The sequence below is a fragment of the Halichondria panicea genome, chromosome 2, assembly GCF_963675165.1.
Source record: "Halichondria panicea chromosome 2, odHalPani1.1, whole genome shotgun sequence".
Classification (NCBI taxonomy): Eukaryota; Metazoa; Porifera; class Demospongiae; order Suberitida; family Halichondriidae; genus Halichondria; species Halichondria panicea.
In genome coordinates, this window is record NC_087378.1 from 6,791,985 (window position 1) to 6,813,250 (window position 21,266).

The 21,266-nt window shown below is 44.1% G+C and overlaps 6 protein-coding genes across 7 annotated transcripts; 1 reads left to right on the forward strand and 5 right to left on the reverse strand.

The window, feature by feature from the left end:
• Positions 1-24: 24 nt before the first annotated feature.
• LOC135331119 (transcription elongation factor A protein 1-like) lies at positions 25-2,865 on the reverse strand. Its single transcript, XM_064526176.1, has 8 exons — positions 2,705-2,865; positions 2,553-2,621; positions 2,393-2,507; positions 1,993-2,331; positions 1,605-1,813; positions 1,143-1,289; positions 225-296; positions 25-147 (listed from the first exon to the last, which is right to left on the reverse strand). Exons 1-8 carry the CDS (start codon positions 2,771-2,773, stop codon positions 139-141), a joined length of 1,029 nt encoding a protein of 342 aa, XP_064382246.1. The 5' UTR covers positions 2,774-2,865; the 3' UTR covers positions 25-138.
• A 32-nt stretch (positions 2,866-2,897) lies between these two features.
• LOC135331115 (enoyl-[acyl-carrier-protein] reductase, mitochondrial-like) lies at positions 2,898-5,015 on the forward strand. The gene is made up of 10 exons (XM_064526173.1): positions 2,898-3,061; positions 3,112-3,212; positions 3,266-3,397; positions 3,505-3,648; positions 3,925-4,027; positions 4,080-4,182; positions 4,242-4,315; positions 4,377-4,437; positions 4,490-4,562; positions 4,748-5,015. Exons 1-10 carry the CDS (start codon positions 2,931-2,933, stop codon positions 4,912-4,914), a joined length of 1,089 nt encoding a protein of 362 aa, XP_064382243.1. The 5' UTR covers positions 2,898-2,930; the 3' UTR covers positions 4,915-5,015.
• LOC135331121 (nucleolar and coiled-body phosphoprotein 1-like) lies at positions 4,976-7,448 on the reverse strand. The gene is made up of 5 exons (XM_064526178.1): positions 7,142-7,448; positions 6,542-6,770; positions 6,136-6,414; positions 5,816-5,944; positions 4,976-5,306 (listed from the first exon to the last, which is right to left on the reverse strand). Exons 1-5 carry the CDS (start codon positions 7,337-7,339, stop codon positions 5,131-5,133), a joined length of 1,011 nt encoding a protein of 336 aa, XP_064382248.1. The 5' UTR covers positions 7,340-7,448; the 3' UTR covers positions 4,976-5,130.
• LOC135331125 (uncharacterized protein C8orf74-like) lies at positions 7,373-8,663 on the reverse strand. The gene is made up of 3 exons (XM_064526182.1): positions 8,411-8,663; positions 8,174-8,341; positions 7,373-8,112 (listed from the first exon to the last, which is right to left on the reverse strand). Exons 1-3 carry the CDS (start codon positions 8,562-8,564, stop codon positions 7,520-7,522), a joined length of 915 nt encoding a protein of 304 aa, XP_064382252.1. The 5' UTR covers positions 8,565-8,663; the 3' UTR covers positions 7,373-7,519.
• A 192-nt stretch (positions 8,664-8,855) lies between these two features.
• LOC135331100 (uncharacterized) lies at positions 8,856-14,148 on the reverse strand. Of its 2 annotated transcripts, none has more exons than XM_064526147.1 (14): positions 13,950-14,148; positions 13,696-13,796; positions 13,431-13,625; positions 12,774-13,242; positions 12,352-12,539; positions 11,861-12,165; positions 11,382-11,814; positions 11,198-11,321; positions 10,726-10,894; positions 10,163-10,248; positions 9,798-9,948; positions 9,445-9,637; positions 9,148-9,293; positions 8,856-9,095 (listed from the first exon to the last, which is right to left on the reverse strand). In XM_064526147.1, the coding sequence occupies exons 2-14, from the start codon at positions 13,780-13,782 to the stop codon at positions 9,023-9,025; spliced, it is 2,619 nt and encodes an 872-aa protein (XP_064382217.1). In that variant the 5' UTR covers positions 13,783-13,796; positions 13,950-14,148; the 3' UTR covers positions 8,856-9,022. The 2 variants fall into 2 exon arrangements, with proteins under 2 accessions (XP_064382217.1, XP_064382216.1); XM_064526146.1 differs by having other exon boundaries at positions 12,352-12,632.
• Positions 14,149-14,242: 94 nt separating this feature from the next.
• On the reverse strand, positions 14,243-21,261 carry LOC135331098 (uncharacterized). Its single transcript, XM_064526144.1, has 10 exons — positions 20,966-21,261; positions 20,314-20,409; positions 19,704-20,195; positions 19,257-19,457; positions 18,600-18,797; positions 17,834-18,470; positions 17,377-17,539; positions 17,237-17,322; positions 16,869-17,182; positions 14,243-16,715 (listed from the first exon to the last, which is right to left on the reverse strand). The coding sequence occupies exons 1-10, from the start codon at positions 21,056-21,058 to the stop codon at positions 14,397-14,399; spliced, it is 4,599 nt and encodes a 1,532-aa protein (XP_064382214.1). The 5' UTR covers positions 21,059-21,261; the 3' UTR covers positions 14,243-14,396.
• Positions 21,262-21,266: the final 5 nt, after the last annotated feature.

A 21,266-nucleotide genomic window follows, 5' to 3' on the forward strand; every position in this document is an offset into this window, starting at 1 on the left:
ATTGTTTAAGATTATTACTGCATGTAGAGAAATTGTGATTTGATATATAGAAAGAGGAAGGACAGACAAAACCTGACACAAATTTAACCAAACAAAATTATTGAAAATCACTGTGCTAGACAAATAATGTTCTGTCAGTCAGCAAAACTGCAGGAAGAGAGGAGACAATAATAAAATAATGCTCATGCAGTGGGTACTTGGATCTGTGCATTGAATATATATACCTTCCATCGATTGCCACAATCGTTACAGTACGCAAATGTTGTCATCGGCTCATCAGCACTCCGAGTCTGGGCCTGGATTCGGAAACAATAGCTTGGTCACATGATAATTGAATACCACATGTAATGAAAGCACCACGGGTGCTGATGCCTCAGCGGAGGTGTCAAAGCAAAGCTATAGCTTTTATACATGCATATTATAAGTATCATGATGAACATTTTTATTTTGCTGCATGCAGATTCACAGAGAAATTCAACGAGTGGGTAATGATCGACCATGATTGTAGTTAAAACGATCGATACCAAAAGTCCAAGTCTAATGAATGGCTGCATCAGCAGAGCCTTGCAGCTCTCTTCTCACTCTTGCAGCTACCAATAGCTAGCGTTCTAGTGCAGAGCTAACTACTAAGTAGAGTAGCAACACTTGGTGAACAAGTTTTGCTACACACTCTTCTGAAAAGGCTGCAATGGCATTCCAAGTAGGTATAACTCGAGAACGAAGCATTATTTTGCAAATCCACGAATTAAATCCAAGAAAACATGACTAGAAGCCTATAGAAACTCTTACTTACAGGTCATTTATCCTTGAGCAGTTGTAGTAGTCTACACACACGCACTAACGTATACCTCATTTGCGCATGCACACCGAGGCGTAACTTAGCAACACAGGTATGCCTACTAGAGAAGTATTAGTATGAACACTTATGACTACATTTCACTTATGACTACATTTAACTGATAATGCAACAGCCGTGCTAGAAGCTACAGTAACACACAGCATCCCACAGGTTACAGGTTACAGGGTGGTTGGCTGAGTGTTTAATGCAACAACCGCTAGAAGATACAAATCTCTAATAACACACAGTATCCCACAGGTTACAGGGCACAGGGCACAGGTTACAGGGTGGTTGGCTGGGTCACCTGAGTGTAAGTGCAGTTTCTCTTTTTGCACTTGCCACACTTGAGCAGGTCAGTGGGTGTGCCTCCTCCTTGGGCCACTTGGGCCTCTCGGATTCCCTCCTTTGTGATGGCCTTACGAAGCTTCTTCAACTCTTCACTTGCTATCTCCTGCAGGAGAGAGGGGTAAGGTATAGTTGTGCAGGAGAGAGGGGTAAGGTATAGTTGTCCATAATGGCATTACTAGTAGCACAATATTCTAGCAGCTTGTACCAAGAGAGAGAGAGGGAGACGGACAATTGTACAAAGCTTCATAATTAGAGATTGAACAGTAAATCATGTAAGCTAAACAGTAGTGCTCTTAGAAGTTTCAACTACAATTCCAATATCAAAAAATAACCTTGGAAAGACAGGACTGTACATTGTAGATATTAGCTCACAAAAGTGCATAATTATGTCTACATGTATGGTGCATGTGTGGCTCACATCAGTCTTCATGACAGCCACCTTAGAGGGTGGTAGATGGCCGTTGATGACAGCCTGTCGAAAGGTGGGGTTCTTAAGGTCTCCAAGGTTTGACACTCGACTACGCACTTGGCTTTTGTACTTCATTCCCGTGTCTCGATACTCGGAGAAAATGTGTTGTTCAATTTTTGCGGATAGATTGTAGAACTTGATCTCATCTTCAATTGAGACTGCAAGAAGGCAAAAGACACACTCACAAGACAAGCACATACAGTACACACTCACTACCAGTCTAGCTCACGGTACAAAGTTTGGGCATCTCGCACACGCACACACACACATACACACACACACACACACACCACATATGGACACATACGACTCCCACACACAGTGTACATGCACTTACCATTCTCAAAACCTTTTTTGAGTGCCTTGGCCACGAGGTCCCTGCATCGATCCCTCACTTCATTCCCAGTCGATCCCGTCCTTGAAATGCCTGATATGTCCCCACTGAACATCAACACAAAATCATCCGACGTAGATGACATTCGACGCAATGCTCCATTGGCCATGCTATTTTTAGGCTGTGACGATGTCATTGGTTGTTCTGACACTGATGGGTTGTATGCTACTGGGGGTGGAGTTGAGTGGTTCACAGGTCGTTCTGATTTAGGTGTATCTATAGCTTCATTCTTAACACTTTCAGGTGTTCTGACTGGTTTGAGGGGTGCAGGGCTTTGACCAGCTGCATCATTACAAAGTAAAATGTAAAATACAATGAATATTATTATTATATGAGTTCTTACGTGTGCCAGGGAGTAGCCTCTTCCATGATTTTATCAATTTCTTAGCAACCGAGGACACATCACTACCAGATAACTTTTGACGAAGTTTGTTTACTGATAAGCCCACTCGAGATTTCTAAGAACACGAGTAACGTGACATGAGAAAATATTTGGATCTTACCTGCAGCATATCCAGTGACATTTCCACTCCCTGTAGTGCCCTAAGCAAGTCCAGAGCCTGCTCATCATTCTACAAAGGAGAGATGGATTATTCTAATTAATGCCCACCAATTTGCAAAACTACACAAATACACACTTCATGAATCAACGTACCCCAGTATCACTGTTGGCTAGCTTCTCCAATTGCTTCCCAATTCTTAATATCTCTTGATCCTCGCTCATTGTGTGTGAGAAACCCAGTGTACCATTTGTTGTGTATGCATTCAGTCCACCTTCCAGAAATCAACATTTAGAAATCACGTGGATAGGCGTGACGACCTTTGAACTTTGTGCAAGCTACCGTACCGTGTGTTCTAATGACCTTTGACCCTGTGCAAGCATGAAGCTTTCCACATTATGCAGACCATTCTTCTTTGCCAGGAGATATCTATCCTCCAGTGCAACCTGCAGGACCTCCAGCTGCAAGGCTCTTGTCTACCACAAACTGGGTCAGCCTGAGGAAGTGGTCCAGTAAGTAGATTCGCAATATTAGTCCCAGATGTACTGCACATCTCCCCTAGGCTGGATGGAAACCACCCTCTCAGAGAGATGGGAGCTGACGACATCACTGTTGATATGATGGTGTGTCCAGTCAATCCCTCGGACATTAATCAGATACAAGGTATAAGCATTTCCTGATACCGTTTATTCTGTCACTTACTTCTTTCCTCACAGGTGTGTATGCACTACGACCTCCGCTACCCGCTGTGCCGGGAGGGGAGGGAATGGGCGTAGTCTCAGCTATAGGGAGTCATGTAACCTCATTACAGACAGGTGATTGGGTGATACCTGCAGTCCCATCACTAGGTAAGGATTGTGCAAGGAAAGATATCATCTTTAGTAGTGGCTCTGCGCCACTCTAATTATTGAATATTAATTTTCGCCAATAATAAATTCACTTTGCTATTTTGTAGGTCTTTGGAGAACACAAGTGGTTGAGAATGAGAAGATATTTATGAAGGTTCGCTCGGACATTGCTATGGAAACAGCCGCCACTCTGTCTGTGAACCCCACCACTGCTTACAGAATGCTCAGAGACTACGTGCATTTGGAAAGAGGTTAACTATTGAGTATGAGTTGGTTTAAATGCACCGAGTTAAACATTATTTGTAACAATAGCTACAAAATGTACCATTATTTTTAATTGGCTTGGGCAATCAAAATTTAGCACTCTTCCTCTGGTTTGCTCTTGGGATTTTTTCTATAGACTGTACATATACATATACATGTAGTTAACCTTTGTCCAAAAGGAACAGTCATGAATATTGATATTAGCAAGAATGGTAATAATTCCCGCTACTGTACTCATGTGTGAGGATGTTACTCTTCTTCAGGTTGTTGTGTAATTCAAAATGGAGCTAACAGTGGTGTGGGGGAGGCAGTCATCCAGTTAGCAGCTGCCTGGGGATTCAAGACCATTAATATCATTCGAGACAGGTGCTCTAAGCTCAGTAGAGTACACAAGGTAGTCACCACACCTCTCACACAGGCCTAACTTTGATGAGGTTAAAAATTACCTAATGGAGCTAGGAGCTACTGAAGTTGTCACCGAGGAATTTTGTGGCTCGCATAAAATGACATCTCTTATCGAAGTAAGTACACCATTTTGTTGTATTATACTTGAATGTCCATAATTGTTCATTAAAATCAGAGCACAGGCAAGCCTCTGCTTGGACTGAACACTGTCGGTGGGAAGAGTGCTACTAACCTCATGAAACAGCTAGCGTGAGTTGCAAACGTCTCGTTTTTCTATACTAACAACAGGACCCCTCCCTCACACTTGTAGGAATAGTGGTACCATGGTAACTTATGGAGGAATGTCCAAGAAGCCAGTGACCGTGGGGACGGTGTGTTAATTCTATTAATCGATTCTGATTATGAGTGTTTATTTGTGTTCAGGGGTCGCTGATATTCAAAGACCTGAGGATAGTTGGCCATTGGAACTCGCAGTGGGTCACAAAGAACTCTAAAAGTAAGTTACTGTGCGTACACTGTGCATTATACAGCAACCATCAAATCTGTAGACTAGTGCTCTCTGTAGACATCGTAAAGATAGACATCGTAAAGACAGTGTGTGTCAAAGAGATTGTGTCCTTGGTTGTAATTAGTTTTTGACAATTATTATCCTACTTGCATATTCAAACCACACCCCTTCAGGTGAGGACCACCATACAATGATAGACGAGTTGTGTGCCCTAGCAGCCCAGGGCAGTCTCAAGGCCAAACACTGCCTAACACACCCACTCAACGAGTACAGGACTGCCCTCTGCAAATCAATGACACCTTTTGTTGGAACTAAACAGCTTATTAACATGCAGCCTTAAAAATAATTGTAGTTGGTTTTGCATGTCTGAATTATGTCTGTATAATAATTATCATTGTGTGTGTGAGATCAATAATGAATAACACTGTTTTGATATAATTATTAGTGTACAAAAAAGACATACAAAAGCAGTTATAGAAAACACTATAAATATTATTTTGTATATTCCTACTATACACAAATGCCTAAAATTATAATGATTATCTGAAGCTGCCAGCTATTTCTTGATGACCTCTACCCAGTCATCGTCATGGTCCTTAGTGCTAAACTCAGGGCTAGGGGACGCCCTGGCCGTGTCTTTGGTACCTTTTCGTTTCGATTTCTTCTGTTTCTTTGGCTTCACTTCAGCGACCTCACCGTCACCGTTGTGCTCAGGACTGGGGGAGCTCTCAGCTGTACACGTGTGTGGGGGGGGGGGTGTGAGTAGCATCATAATAGATGGTTGGTACAGCAAGCACACGACATAAAACATAAGTATAACAAGATGCTCAGAGAGCATTCAGCCTGCGTTGACATAATGGATACGCGATTAACTTTTTATCGTAATGACCTTATAATATTATCGTGAGTCGGGGTTATGTATCTATAAAGCATCACTTACAAACAGTGTTTTTTGTTGCCTTCGAAAATCACTTAAGTTTCTTCACAACTATTAATAACCTATTATTTTTCTTTCATTAGCAGTTAAAAGCATTCCAGACACACACACACACCAATAACTCTGCCCCAGCGGACTGCACGGGTTAATAATTATAGATCAGATAGTGAGTCTGCCAGCTAAGACAGAGGCCAGGTTTTCAAGTGAGTATCCTAGTGAAAACAGAGGATGACATAAGCTTAAAATGCTAGTCTTCACCATGTATTATATAGTGTACTGTGTGTGTGTGTGTGTGCATGCTCACCTGCTTCCAGGAGTGCCTTCTCCACCTCTGTCAGTTCCTGTACCTTGCTAGCCTCCGGCGGAGGGGAGATACGGTTTTCCCCACTTGGACCAGCCTCACTGGTGGGAGGGGTAGTCTTCTCAGCAGTGGCTGGAGGGACAATTTTATAACCATTCAAATGCTACAAAGTGTACATTTTTCAATGTAGACAGCTCAAAATCACTAACGATGTATGTGTTCAGGATTTGGTTATAGTGAGAGTTCACTGACTGTGTTTAAACCAAAGGTAGTGGAAGCTAACAAGTTCTGCAATCAGTCAGCCACACACATTCCATACATACCTACAGTAGCCTCAGGGACCTCAGCTGTATCTTTACTAGTCATGTCTTTCACTGGCTCTCTGCTCTTGCTCGCATCTGTCTCACGTTGTTTCTTTGCCTTCCCACGACGACCACCTTTACTGTAGCTGGTGGTTTTTTCCCCAGAGGCTGCTTTTCTCCCTTCCTCCTCCCCCTCGTTCCCACGGCTGATTGCCTCAGAGGGAGTTGGGCTCTCAGTTTGCTGCTTCTTCTGACGTTGGGCACGAATCTGTTGCCGGGATAACTGGGTCTGCCATTCTCCTGTGAGAGAGAGAGTGTGTTAAAGGTTTTGTTTACATGACCAGCTGTGTACATTCCTGAGTTATGTAATAAAACAAAACATTATTTTGGTCAACTGACTAGTACTCTTAGGCTTATGATGTAGCACCTTCATTTCCTTCAGACTGTTCCTTTTCAACTTCCTCCTCAGGTTTAGGGACAATTTGAACTTGAACTTGAACTTTGCGACCCTTGCCTTTAGATCCCTGGGCAGCCTTGACTGTTTCAGTGACAGTCTTTCGTTTCCTGACAGATGTGGTGGTGGTGGTGGTGGTCTCTGGTTTTGACTCAGGTTTCGTCTCTCGTGTTTTAGGAGTTGCCCTGGGGCTGGTATCACCCTGAGAAGGAGAAAAATTGTCATGTGGTGTACAAGCCTTCCTGGAATGCTATTAAATGATTCAAAGCCTTAGCAATACACTGTACATTAACACTGACACAATATTGGTTAAAGCTTATACTTTCATCTGAAGATTGGGTGCCAACACATACGAATATACTGAAGCAAAGCTATAAATGAACGTGTGGATAGTAAGAATACCACTGCACTGATGACAGGCTCATGATCTCAATATAGTCTATAGTGGATAGTGGACTGTGGTTTCTCTGAGCCCATAATGTGGTCTTATCAACATTTTCTCAAACAAAAGAGGATCAAACAATGTACTCTGATCTTACATACACAATAAATTATTGCAGAAGGTATGGTCACCTGTTTTTTGGCCTTTCCTTTGTTTGCCTTCTTCCCAGAGCTCGCCTTGGGACCTCCAGACGGAGGCTCATAGAGGGTAGTTAGATTGGGCTGTTCTTGCTTACCCCCTATGGTCACGTAGGCCCATAGGATACCTAGTGCTGTCAGCACAAATATCACAAACAGCGTGGTAGAGTCTAGAAAGCAGGAGAGATCCATTCTTGCCTGCTCGTCTCGTTAAAGGATCGGGAAGTCGAGGAAAGACACGATCACAAAAAAAGATGGATCAGGCTAGTAAAGTAAAGATCGTCCAAACAAAATTTAATTAATAAACAGTGCTGATTGAGCAGCCCCACCCACCCCTGACGTCACACGCCAATTAATGTCTTGATGATGTAATTAGCTATTCTTCTTGGCTAGAGTGGGTTCATGTTTGGGAGTGAGTAGCTCCAATTTCTCAGTTTTCATTTCAAGCATCATCGCTTGTCTTTGTACAGTCTGTGACAAATCCACCTTTGCTGACAGAAAGTGTACAGTTGCGAGTGACTCCACCAAACTCTTCACATCCTCCTCACTGATCTCATCTAGTCCAGTCACCTTAGCTAGCTCCGTCTCATAGACACTTATCATCCTGTCTTTTTCTTGTTTTGAAACTGACTCACAAACTTCCCTAAATTCCATCGCTTGTCTCTGTTGTATTGACTCGAGTGAGGCAATTTCTTGTTTTTTGATAAACTCTTGTTGTTGTTGTGCGTCCGTCAGAGGTAATGGTGACACAGGAAAGGGAAGGTCTACCTTCACAATGGTGGTTAGATCTAATGGTTGCTCTTGTGTGAGTAGGTAACGATACAGTTCGTAATGTTTGAAGATGGTATCCTTTATGTACGAAACAGAGCTGAGTAGGTGGACACGAGCCAGTCTGCTTGAATACTCCACGGCAGCACTCTTGAAATTAGTCTGTACTACAGTGAGTGACACTTCAGCCGATTGCTCTAGAAGGAACAAAAGAGAGATGTAACAGGATAGTTGAGCGACTAACGCTTGTATCCTCACGGTTATATGCCACAAGGCCGAGTGTGTGTAGGTAGAGGGTGAGAAATGGCCCTAGCTCCTTGTAGAGGAATCCATTAGCAAGGGAAAACTCTAGAGCCCCTTGCAATAGTTCAATGATTAATGCTCCACTGGAATACTCATCAGATGTTGGCTGGATCTCTGGAAGAGCTGCAGCAAAAAACGCATCTTGCATTATTATTATTGCATTATTAATCACAGCAACAGAGATTTTCTCACCCCATCTGTCCAGTTTTAAGGTCACCCTCAAATGCTTCAGCCGTTCAGCAGTGTCTTTAGTACCTTTGTAGTCCTTTATAAAGTGTTTGAGGTCTGGGAGAGAGCCTGAGAGCGTCGCAATTACTGCTTTCAGATGATCCAGCAGCGGTTCCATGATTGTGCTTGCAGTCAAATGCTGTTGTCATGGAAACTATATAGGTACATTACCTATTGAAAGCCCTATACCGTAGTTGATGTAATTACAGCGCCAGCAAAAAATGATTATTTTTGCGAGACTATGTACATGAATTTATATGGTGGTATATGACCAACAATTTCGAATTTCGTTTAATTAGACTGGCGCTGTAATTACATCAACTACGGTAATTATTATTATACAATGTATAAGCATGCACATAGTAGTGGTTGTTATGGCAACTAAGCACTTCAACGTTATTGTTGTTCGTTGTTCACATAAAAACATGCATGATAATTATGAAAACTGCCAGTGATTGTTGTTTTACAACATGGCATCACTCGAACATCACACAATACACCTATTATTTATCACAAACGACATTAACTCCTAGAGTAAAAAAGTTTGCATGGCTTGGACAATACACGTCATGTGATCTAATCCTCGTTTTTGAGATGTTGGGAGAGTTTGGACAAGTGATCTTCACTGTCACACAGTAGTCTCTTAGCACTGTATGGGGAGGAAATATAATACAACCTCAGCGATAATTGTAGGGGCTTACCCTATGATGAGGTCACAAAGTTTTTCATTGTCAGTTTCATCAGTTTTGACACTTTCTCCCAGTTTTGGGTTGAATCGGTAGAAGGGGATCTCTTGCTCCTCACAACTATTCTGACACTGCTCAGCAACATCCTCCGACTTAGATAACTGCAGTGACAATAATGGACACGTTTGATCGACGGAGTACACACAGTGCAACAACTAGTATATACGCAACCAATCAGAATTGCTAGTATGGATTTTTTTTTATATAACCTCCCCCTAGCTACTCCTCTGCGTACAGACTGCTACTACTTACAGTGGACGTTAGCATAGTGACCAGGTGAGCCAGTTTTTGGGGGGCTTGATGAAGTTTGTGAATCTTCATAGCCTCCAAAATGTCAGTGTTCCCAATCGGCTCAGGGGGAAACACTCCACATCCGATGGACAGCACACACCTCAGTCGAGGGGTCTTGGGTTTTTTGGATTTAGCGGCTGGGGGTTTCACATCACTGGGGGGGGACAATCAAACACTTTCTTTCACTTGTTATACAGACCCTCAGGCTCTTATAAACCAATTCTGAACAACTTTAAACACCATAACATCACTCAAGATTAGATACAAGTTTTCTTGAGCAAAGGATTCCTGACATTTTTTTCCCATACATGTACCTTGAATTTTGGTCCCTTAGGAATCTCTGTATTCTCGTGAGTGCGTACTGACAGGGGTTGTTGGCCACCACACCTCCGTCAACATAGTTGTCCAGCTCTTTGAAGTACATGGGAGCGGCGCTTGTGTACCTGCCCACCTTCCACACGTGTTCTACAGGAGTGGAGAAAATGAACATGTGGTCACATGCATGCCCGAAATCCTTTTTCCTTACATGTACACCTTTCAAAAGATATATAATTTTACCTACACGATTAACTGCAAATTTCAGATAATTAGGGCCACATAATCCGAAGTACATGTATAATTATGTTACAAATACATTGTACTACAAGCTATGCTACACGAATAAGCCGCCAGGTCTTACGCTCTGTGAAGTCGTCATCAAAGCAGTTGTTGAAGAAGACCAGAGGAAGTTTGGTAGTTCTCTTGTCCACAGCTGTCACCAGTACCCTACACCACACAACAGAGACATTAGCCGTCAGATTAGACTAGCTAGCCTAATTATGTAGTAGAGTAATTCATCATCTAGGGAGGAAATCCTTGTGGTAAGGAAGTTATGCAACCAAACACACACACACACACACACACACACACACACACACACACACACACACACACACACACACACACACACACACACACACACACACACACACACACACACACACACACACACACACACACACACACACACACACACACACACACACACACACACACACACACACACACACACACACACACACACACACACACACAACACACACACACACACACACACACACACACACACACACACACACACACACACACACACACACACACACACACACACACAGTTGACTGCATTATGTATGGGTGTACATGTACGCAGCTACTAGTCTAATCAGTCAACTGTGTTCTCCATAAATGTGTACGTTAGCTCACTTTGGTTTGGTGACACTCCGCATCTTTATGTGCTCCCCGAGATTCTTCTTGAGTAGCTCCTCGAGTGCGTCCGTGTCACAGGCCGTCGGGATCAACTTGCTCTGTTTCTTGAACACATTGTCTTTAAGCTCAAAGAACATTCTCTTCATTTCATCAAGAGTGCGACCACCTAGAAACGATAAAAACAGGTTATGATAACTAAGGGTTCAATCTGTTTGGGTGGAAGACGAATTAAGTAAGGGGTGTTCGAGGGTCTTCCCTCAGGAAATCAGACTGGGGGGGAAGCTGAAGTTTTGAGGGAGAAGCTCCCCCCCCCCCACTGGATAGACATAATTATGAGGTATTACAATTAGGGCTCACAGCTACAGAATGAGTTTTAAAATGGTACCTTCCAAACTCGAAATTAATTATGACCATTATGAAGCAACCAGCCATTGTTAACTAGGCAGCAACTAATGTGAGAGCCACTCACCATACACCAGTCCCAGAGCCAGCACTGCTCCAGTGGAAGTGCCCACAATCCAATCAAACAGCTCAACAATGCGCTTACCGGTAAGCGCCTCAATATGCTTCAATATCTCAATTTGAATCAGCCCCTGAGGGGGAGACAGTTTATAGTCACAAAAATTAAGAGCTAATAATTACAGGGGCAGTACCTTAATCCCTCCACCATCCAGACACAGTACTCTATCTCCTTTATTCTTGCTATGCATGAACGGAGCCACACTGGAGCCGAGTATGCTTTTCATTACACTCACGCGGGGGTTACGCAAACTCTTCATCACGCTCAGGCTAGCCCCGCCTCCACTGCTCTGCCGTACGAAGTGCCACTGTCGAGACTGTGCCGGTCGTTTGTGTTTCTGGGGGACATTCTCACGTCGTGCTGTGGGGGGCTTTGGAGGGGGTTTCTGTGGCTCGGGGAAGTCCACGTAATCATCTCCAAGGTTCAGCTCCTTTCGTATCTCCTCTTTTCGTTTTTTCGCCCTCACCATCTCCCTCCATTGAAGCCAGGCAGCGTAACCCTCATTACCATCACTGTAGAGTGAGTCTACAGCTTCCTCAAGCTTCTCGATCGTTTTCTTCTGTAACCTACACAAGTACCACAACCAATTACCTAGTGAAATTGCTTCCTTACTGTCTATAGTGGTCTCCATTTACTTGTATGACATCAGAGAGGGGACTATGAGACCTCTCTGGACAGGGTGCAAAGGTGACGTGTGGTACAGTGTCCCTGGACTCATCCGGGTGCTCCAGGGACATGGGATTTGTCACGCGCTGATAAGAGGTCCCGGCTAGACCTAGGTTGATCTTGGGGGAGTACATCTCTGTGTAGGCCTTAGCTAGCTCCTCTTGCGTTGGTTGGGTGGGAGTGGGTAATTCCTCCGCCTCCACACTGCTCTCAATAAGGGAGACTGGACTCACGGACCGAGGGCTGGTATTCTGTGTGTGTGTGTGTGTGTGTGTGTGTGTGTGTGGGTGGATGTGTGGGTGGATGATTTACATTACCACAACTACCACAAATAATACAAAATAAAACAGCTTCTAAGCAAGAGCGTACAAAGGGATCAGTTTGACAACAACACAAAACAAGAACAAAAGAACTTATTAGACAAATGTCGCACTCGCCAGGAAATTAGTTTGTCTGAGTATGACAGAGCTCTCGGGAGTGAGCAGATCCTCCACCTTCCCTTTGGCCAATATTACTGAAGCTTCAGTGATGGCCATCTCGATGCTGGCCTCTGGGGTGGGGTAGTGAGTGCGAGGCTTGGGGGTAGGCGGTTGCCGCAGAGGAGGGGGAGGAGGTGTCTCTTCCTCTGTGGTAGGGTGTGTGAGTGGGGTGGGGTTGGGGTAGTGAGTGCGAGGCTTGGGGGTAGGCGGCTGCTGCAGAGGAGGAGGTGTCTCTTCCTCTGTGAGGTGTGTGAGTGGGGTGGGGAGGTTAGGGATGTTATTGTGACAGAGAATAATTATCAAAACAAGAACTTTGTACCCCCCCCACGCATTTTATTGTTTAGACATGAAATTCTATACATTATTATACTGACACTTACCTTCAGCTAGGCTCTCCAATGGCGTACTTGTCGGCTCTGGATCTTGCTCTGGGTCCTGGCTCTCACGTCGACCATCATGGAACTCCAGACCACCACTAAAATACACGGCAGGCATTACATCACTATCATGTGATAGGAAATCGTCTTGACTCCTTATCGACAATAGTTGCATGTCCAGTCCAAAACGCGTTCTGATGGTTTGGTTAGGTTCTTCTATTTCTGAAGATACCTCTTCTGGAGCCGTAAAATAGGAAGCCATTGGGTTTTCTTGATATTCCGAATCCTGTATTTGTAGTGACCTAATATCAGTGGCATGTCTGCCTCCTAGGCCAATCAACAGTTGAGGGATGTCAGATACGGATTTGAAGCTACCAATCACAATGTCCAGTGGTGTGCAATTCTCATAGTTAATCAAGTTGAGATCAGCATCAAAGGCAATGAGTGCTTTGGTTGAGAGGAGGTCATTTTTCTATAGAGGTGTTGTGTATTATATGATTTATGTCTCATTGTGTCAACATTACACATACATGTCGTCGTAGTGCACAATTGGGAATAATAAGCACATCTAGCGGTGGATTGTACCAGGTATTACCAACCAAATCTAGGTCACAAGTTATACATACACAGCTGGTTGTTTTCATAACAGCGGCAACTCACCTCACACGACAAGTGCAGAGCTGTCATTCCATCGTTGTTCACTAGGTCTATGATGGATGTTGAGTGGATGAGGAAAGCCATGAGGCAATCGAATCTGTGCTTGTCTCTACGTTTAATGTAGTAATGAAGAGGGGCATCCCCCTCACGGTTGAGTTGCTCAGGCCAAATGCCCCTCTTCAGATATTTCACCACATGCTAGAGGGGGTACAAAAACACACAACGTTAGTACAAGCCACACTATTAAATTTAATAGCTCATGACTTACGCAGGCAGTCTCCGCAGTGTGTAGTTTAGTGAGTAGTTCGTCCTCATCCTTCTTCTTCTTATATATCTTGATTCCTTTGCTAGCCATCGCCACCTACGTACCTGCAAGGAGATAGATCTATGTAGATCAACACTGAGCTAGCAGGGCCAGCTGCCTGAGGCTATGCAACCATTATAGAGTCTACTAAACATGGTACAGTTAGCTGAGCAGCTGTATGGTATTATGGGGTCACTGTAATTGTGAAACAAACCTACCTAGTAGTAGTACCTAGTAGTAGTAAAGCAGCTCAGGCTATATAGCTTTATCTTTCTTGTGTTACTGGCTCGCCCAGATTATTGCTATGATTCTTGATAGATCTAATAAATATTCATTGCCTTCACTGTATACATGTGTCTACCAGAAGTGCATGAATCCTGTGTCTACTCATAGATAATAGATTATCTGTCATGCATATGCAAGAGCTATATAGCAGTGGGAGCAGATCTTGCTGACTGTGCAAGTGCAGTCACATGGCATGATGACTGATCATGAGGAATGTAAAACTATATATAACAATAGACATTCACTCTGCATGATTGTATAATATAATGTTAATAATAGCAATAAAAATTATTATAAAGTGTTTAATACATACGAAAGGAATACAAATAGCATGTCGTTTAATATACATGTATAGGAGCAATACAACTGCGAAAATTAAATTAAATTGTAGTTTCTCTATTACTCTTGCTAGAAGTTTTAGTTTGAAGCTTGTAGTGTGCTGTTTTAGATTTCTTGTTCTTGCTCTTTGGATCATCTTCAACTCGATACTGTTTCTGAAACGTCTGATACGAGAGTAGAAAGTCGCGTTCACCCTCCCCCAGCTGTGCCACTCGGTCGACTATGTATGACTTGGGGCCGTTAGCCTGAGGTGTTGTACTGTGACTGCCATTGGGAGTAGTAAAATCTTCCAGAGGGGTTCTTTCTTCTTCGATAACCAAGCTAGGGTGAATGGCTTCGTGAGGTTCGGGCAAGCTTCCTTCATGTGATACTAGAATGGGCTCTGGTGAGGCCTGGGGGGTGGGTGTGTCTGATAGTGGGCTGTCAGGGGGTGATGCCATTGGTTCAGGGATAGGGGATTCTGTAGTGCTATTGATAAGCAATTGTGCTTCTGGTTTCGAGGAATCTTCTTGAGGTATGATCTCATTAGGTGTAGTTGAGAGCTCTTCATTTGAATAATTGTGAGTTTGATTTGCCTTTATCGAAGACAGCTCCTCGAATACGTGACTGTACTGTTCCTCAATGAGATTAAACGCAATCGTGGTCTGACTCTGTTCCAGTGGACCAGGGGGCGTGTCGGGGGAGGAAGTGGGCTCGGGCTCAACAATCACTGGTATGATGACATCACTAGCAGTGGGTGGAGGGTCGGATTCAGTCTCACTACTTTCACCTGTTGCATCAATCTCTGTAGGTATCGGCTGCTCGTTGATTGGTCCGTTTACTTCAGGTTGTACTGAGGTTTCTTTATTTTCATTTTCATTTGGAGGGGGTGCAGATTCAGTGTCTTGGGTTTTTGTCGACTGAACTTTTTCAGTGATTGAGAGGTAAGTGTCTAGTTCTCGTTCCAGTTGCTGAGTGTACAGTTGGAAACCTTGACTCTCACCGAGTAAGTCCGGCTCTGAACTGGAGCTCGTTTCTTCATCGTCACAACAAGGGCTAGATTCATCTGGTAATTCAGGGCTTGTAACAACATCTGGTGACCCAACAACGTTAACATCTGGTGACCCAACACCATCAGGTTCGTCTTCTTTCTCAAGCTTCACTTGTTGATCGTCAGAGTTAGTTGGAATCGGGTCAACGAAATCAGCTGGTTCACTATTGTCTGCTTGTTCATCGTCCAGGAGATCATCTCGTTCAGCTGGTTCGTTATTGTCTGCTTGTTCATCGTCCAGGATATCATCTCGTTCAGCTGGTTCGCTATTGTCTGCTTGTTCATCGTCCAGGAGATCATCTCGTTCAGCTGGTTCGCTATTGTCTGCTTGTTTATCGTCCAGGAGATCATCCCGTTCTGCTGGCTCGATAATGGTTGGAGTAGTATTCTGCAGTTCACTTGAGATCAAAGGTGGGAGGTCACCACTAATGACTGGAGATGGCTCAATACTGTCACTGTTGCTGGAGTGGGGTTTGACATTCGTCTCTTGCACACTGTTTCCTTGTTGGTCAGTGGTAAACGATTGAGTGCTTTCAATAGCGGGGGTTTCCCCTAGAGTGGACGTTGAGGACTCATATTCCTGTGTACTGAGTGAAGATGTGTGCACCTCCTCTTCAGATTCCAGATGTCTGTCATCAGCTGATTGAGAAAGTTCGTGGTCTTGATCTCGTACTTGCAGACTCCCCATGGCCTCGTGCTCGGTTTCTCTGGACGCCTTGTTTAGTTCTGTCAGTTCTTGCTCGTAACTGGCAGGCTGTTGGTGGTGTACAGGGGGTGTGGTATCAGGGACCATAATGGATACTTGGGGGGAGAAACTTAAACTATGGCTTTGGTGGAAGCTCTCTTCTTGGATGTCAGAAAGGGCACCCATACTCTGCTCAATCGATGGATCTTGCTTGATGGCTTGTGATAGGAGGTTGAGGTTTTTCCTCTCGGCATTCAGATTAGGTGATGATGTCACTTGAGGGGGTGGAAACACGTCCTCGTAAGAATCAAGTGAGGGAATTTCCCTAGGGGCGATCACGACCACAGGTGGCGGGGTCACAGCTGCATTGTCCAATACTTCCTCATCTGGACTCTCTTCTGGTATTGAATCAAAAATCGGTTCATGGCTAACCTCGGCGATTTTATGAAACAGTTCAATAAGATCGGTCATTCGCTTGTTAATAACCTCCGTTTTGGTCTGTAGTACCATAGAGAAGAGTTTCTCGTTGTCTGTCTCTCCGGCTGGAATTACCTCATTGAGACTTGGACTGAATCGGAAGAACGGGATGTTCTGTTCTTCACAGCGACTTTTACTGTTAGTAGCCACCATCTCAGACTCCACCAGCTGCAGAGAGAGATTGATGAACAAAATAATTATATATCAGACGAGTATAAACGTACTGTACGATCTACCTTGTACATACACATAATCGAGCTGGTGAAAACAATAAAATTTTAGCAGGTGCAATACAGTATAATTGGAGGATAAAATACTTACAGCCGTTGTGAGCAATGAGAGAAGGTTTTGCGTCTTCTTGATCATCTTTCCCGGGTTGAACCAGTGCTTGCCAAAATACAGCGCCTCCTGTGCATTCACATCACCTATCTTCTCGGAGGGGAAGGACCCAGACCCAATGGACACAACCACGGAAATCGGGAGCTTCGTCCCCTGCTGACGGAAGAAAGATTGGATTCGAGTGAGGCCGTACTCAGTTGGGTTGTTGCAGATAACGCCACCGTCCACATAGTTGTCCATCTCTGTGAAGAACATGGGAGCCGCACTGGTGTAGCGAGCAACTTTCCATACCGGAACTGGAAGGGGGGAGCATATGAGGGTGAGGTTTATAGCTAGAGAGGTTGACTTACTGTCACAGTATTCATCGCCAAAACAGTTGTTGAAGAAATCGAGTTTAAGGTTTGTGGTGGCCTTGTTGACAGCTGCTATTAGCACTCTGTAGGAAAAAATGTCATTGAATTGAGAGGGGAGGTGGTTTTCTAAGACTTACTTTGGATGGGAGACATCGGTCATTTTGATGTCAGGGTCCAAGTATTCTTGCAGTATATCGTCCAGTGCCTCCGAGTCATAGCCGTAACCATAGCGAGCCTTGGCAAAAATCCGGTCTTTGAGCTTGAAATACAACTGTCTGAGTTGTTTCAGAGTCTGCTTGCCTGTGTGAGAAGAAGTGGAAGTGGAATGCTTAGCTACAAGTACAGTCTTAAAGATTGCTAGGAAAACAAGAAACAACTATCGTAGAAAAACCTTTGCGAATGAGCCAAATCAACAGAAAAATTGGCCCTTTGCGATCTAACTTATAGGATCGTGTGTACTAATTAATTTTTGCGAATTAATCAAACCTCGCAAAGTTCGGCATAATATTTACTTTATTAATATTATGTTTGATTCTTGCAAAACATTCTAGTAATACAGTATAAGGGTACTTAGAGCAGTAATTAGACACTCACCATAGACCAGACCTAGTGCAATAACTCCGCCTGTGGAGGTGCCCACAATCCAATCAAACAGCTCTGTGATGGAGCGCCCCGTCCTTTCCTCAATCTGTGAGAGCACCTCCAGTTGAATCAGGCCCTTGATTCCACCACCGTCCAGGAAGAGCACTCTACTGCCCCCCTCCAGTGCAAAGCTTGTGTTGTGGTTGGGACTACCATGAAGCAGTGTCTTGTTGTATCGAGCCAGCTCCCTCTGTTGCTGAACCAGTGCATAGGCTTCGTACATCCCACCCTCATCTGAGGCTGACACTGAGAGCCTTCGATCAACACTCCCTTTCAGCTCCTGATAGAATCGTCTCATTCCCTGTCTGTTGATGAAGTCGGAGAGCCTGTCGTTGGGGAGCAGACTTTTGCGAGGTTGGAGGGTTGTCATATTCTCGGCAAATGAGTGCATTCGAGGGACTTTGACAGTGTGTTCCTGTTTCATCATCTGAGCACTGCCCTTTGCTCCGAGCTCCATGAACAGTGACTCAATCTCGGACATGTGACCGTTGTCGATGCAAAGGTCAAACGGTGTGAATTCATTTGAACCAGGCTTGTTAATGTCTGCACCAAACACCACAAGAGCTCTGACACACATCGCGTCTCCCTCCTACAGTGAAACAAAGATTATGATTATTCTGGATTAATGCGAGACTTTCTCCTCTCATTAGAGTGTGTCAACAAATCATAGTTGACAATAGGTTAGTTTATATAATAATACGAACTCAGTGAGTCACACCTGTATAGCAATGTGTAGAGCGGTGTTGCCCCTCTTGTCAGCCAGGTTCACATCGACGTCACTATTAACGAGTAACGCTAGAAGGACCTCGAGTTTGTGCTTCCTCTTGTCTTTGAGGATAGTGTGAATGATTGCATTTCCAGTGCTCTCATCCAGCGAGTTCACATCAACTCCAGTCTGCATCAACTCGTGCAGGTTCTGCGAAAAATAGTTAATGACATTTTCAGAATACTTTAAGTGTGGGGTTACTTGTTGAACCCACTTACGATAATTAATTCACCACTTATAGTTATACAAACTCGAGCACCCCAGCTACACTGGTCATGAATAATGGCGTCTATCTAAACTGCCGGCCAAGCTTGTCATAACTATGACATTTCCTACAGTGGGGGAGGCTACTATAGACACTCTCGAGAGTGAGTTGATTCACGAGATGGTTGGAATTTGTGCACTGCGACTGATCGGCACATGAATACTCAACATATGGGGGGAAGGAAATGTCATGCATATGTCTGTTTTTAAATTCCCTGGTCAAAGTACTTTCAACATCAACTGACCCATTACAAAACAACTTCGACGATTGTTTGTTTTACCTCAACATGGCAGTCGGACACAAGCATACAGTAAATATAACAACACATTTTCGTACACACTCACATCAACACTCTTTGGTCTTGATAGAAACCTTTGGAGGGAGTTTTGTGGAGTGGTCTCTCTCTTGAAGCTGGGACTCTCCGAACTTTTAGGCCTCTTGTAGAGACGTGACTTTGAATTTACAGATACTGCCGCTCGTGTGGGAGGGGTGTGGTAACTGGTCACTCTGTTGTAGTCGGGCCTTGCCAGCACAGGACTGTCTCCCTACATGTGTGTGAGTGTTGTGATGTGTGTGTGTGTGTGTGTGTGTGTGTGTGTGTGTGTGTGTGTGTGTGTGTGTGTGTGTGTGTGTGTGTGTGTGTGTGTGCCTGTCTGTGTGTGTATGTGCCGTATGTGTGTGTGTGTGTAGCAGAGTTTACTCTATAGAAGGCTGTTGACAATCGGACTGTTAAGCAACCAACGAGGCATACTGCTCAACAACCATTAAACACACTTTATAAACAAACGCACTTCAAAACTGAGTCTTCTTTCAGAATGTGAGCGAGGCTTAGGGCCTCCAATCTCGTTGAGAGCATCCAGTGAACAGGATCGTCGTAGGTCTACTAGTTTTGTTGATGGGGTCGGCTCATCTTTCACCTTCTCTCTCCTTGGCTCAGGTGAAGCAGTATTAACCTTGACTCTTCTGGGTGGTTTCTTGGGAGGTGGAGAGTCTCCGGACCTCTCTGGGGACTTTTCATGGGGCCTAGCCATAAAGGCTGTTGCTAACTGATGGTCAGGTGAGTTCATTTGGTCAGGTATCGGTGATGTCACCGGCTGATTTACAATCGGTATGTACTCGAATGAAGGTGTGTCAGATGCATTGCGACGATGTTTTTGCCAGAATTTTTTAGGGGGGGTAAGCTCGCTTTTGGACGAACTTTGATGGACACTTTTTGGTCGCTTTTTTCTCCCTTTCGATCCTTTTGAGTCCTTACGGACAATGACACTCTCGGCTTCTGCAGCCTGCAAAGCAACAAACAACTGTGGTGAGGCCATATACAAGTACTGACATCTGTTGCAGTGTTTAACCTAATTGTGGTTGCTATAGTGACCTAATCAGTACGTATCTGGACTGTCTTACCTTGGAGTAGTATGGAGGGGGATAAGGGACACTCATGCTGCCCACAGAGTGACCCTTGGGCAAGTCTCTAGGGTCTGTGGACCAGGTGTTGCTGATCTGCAAAAATTAATAAGAATCAGAGTGTAGCGTGGTCATGATCTTATTCTTATTGTATAGCCCAATTTCTTGTGGTATGATTAATTTAATGATACACAACATGCTGAGGTCATGTAACTATGATGTACCACCAAGTGTATATAGCGCTATTAAAGCTTGCTAATAAATTTGTCTGTGTTGGATTGCAAACTACATAGCCCCAAGCAATACACAACAATGCACGGCAGACTGCGGTGTGTCTGCTCTAGCAATTAATATCAATTTATGGCTCCTCAATTTACAACAATTCCCATCAGAGGGAATTACCTACGAGGAGTTAAAAGCAATTAATGGAATCCTTCAAAACTTGTTTTCCAAAGCCATAAGACGACTAATGGGTAGTGTGCAAATACTAACCCCTGTCTTTGCAAACAATGCCACCTTGTAAGCACAGCACAGCATGTACATACAGTATTATAGTTCAACAATACCCACACTTTTTATAATCAAAATCAGGCTAAGCTGTGCTCAATAGTGTGTGACAGTAGTATCTATGCATTTTTTAATCAATAGCTACCTCATCTGTTGGGTAACTTTCTGAGGTTGACCTTCTCTTCTGCAGTTCCTTGCGGCCTTTAGATTTAGTGAACAATCCCTTTCTCAGAGCCATCTTGGGAGGATGCTGTTTAGCAGTGCAGTCAGGTAGTACACAAAAGTTGCGGCCTCGCGGACTCTGTGCAGTCGTTTAGAAATCCAGATAAAACCTAGCTGGCTTGCTCAGTGTATTTTGCTTGTATAGCTATATAGTAAGTCTAGCTAGCTAGCTGGCTAGCTATGGTCATTAGTTGGTATCAACTTTCACTGACCAGCCCCGCCCC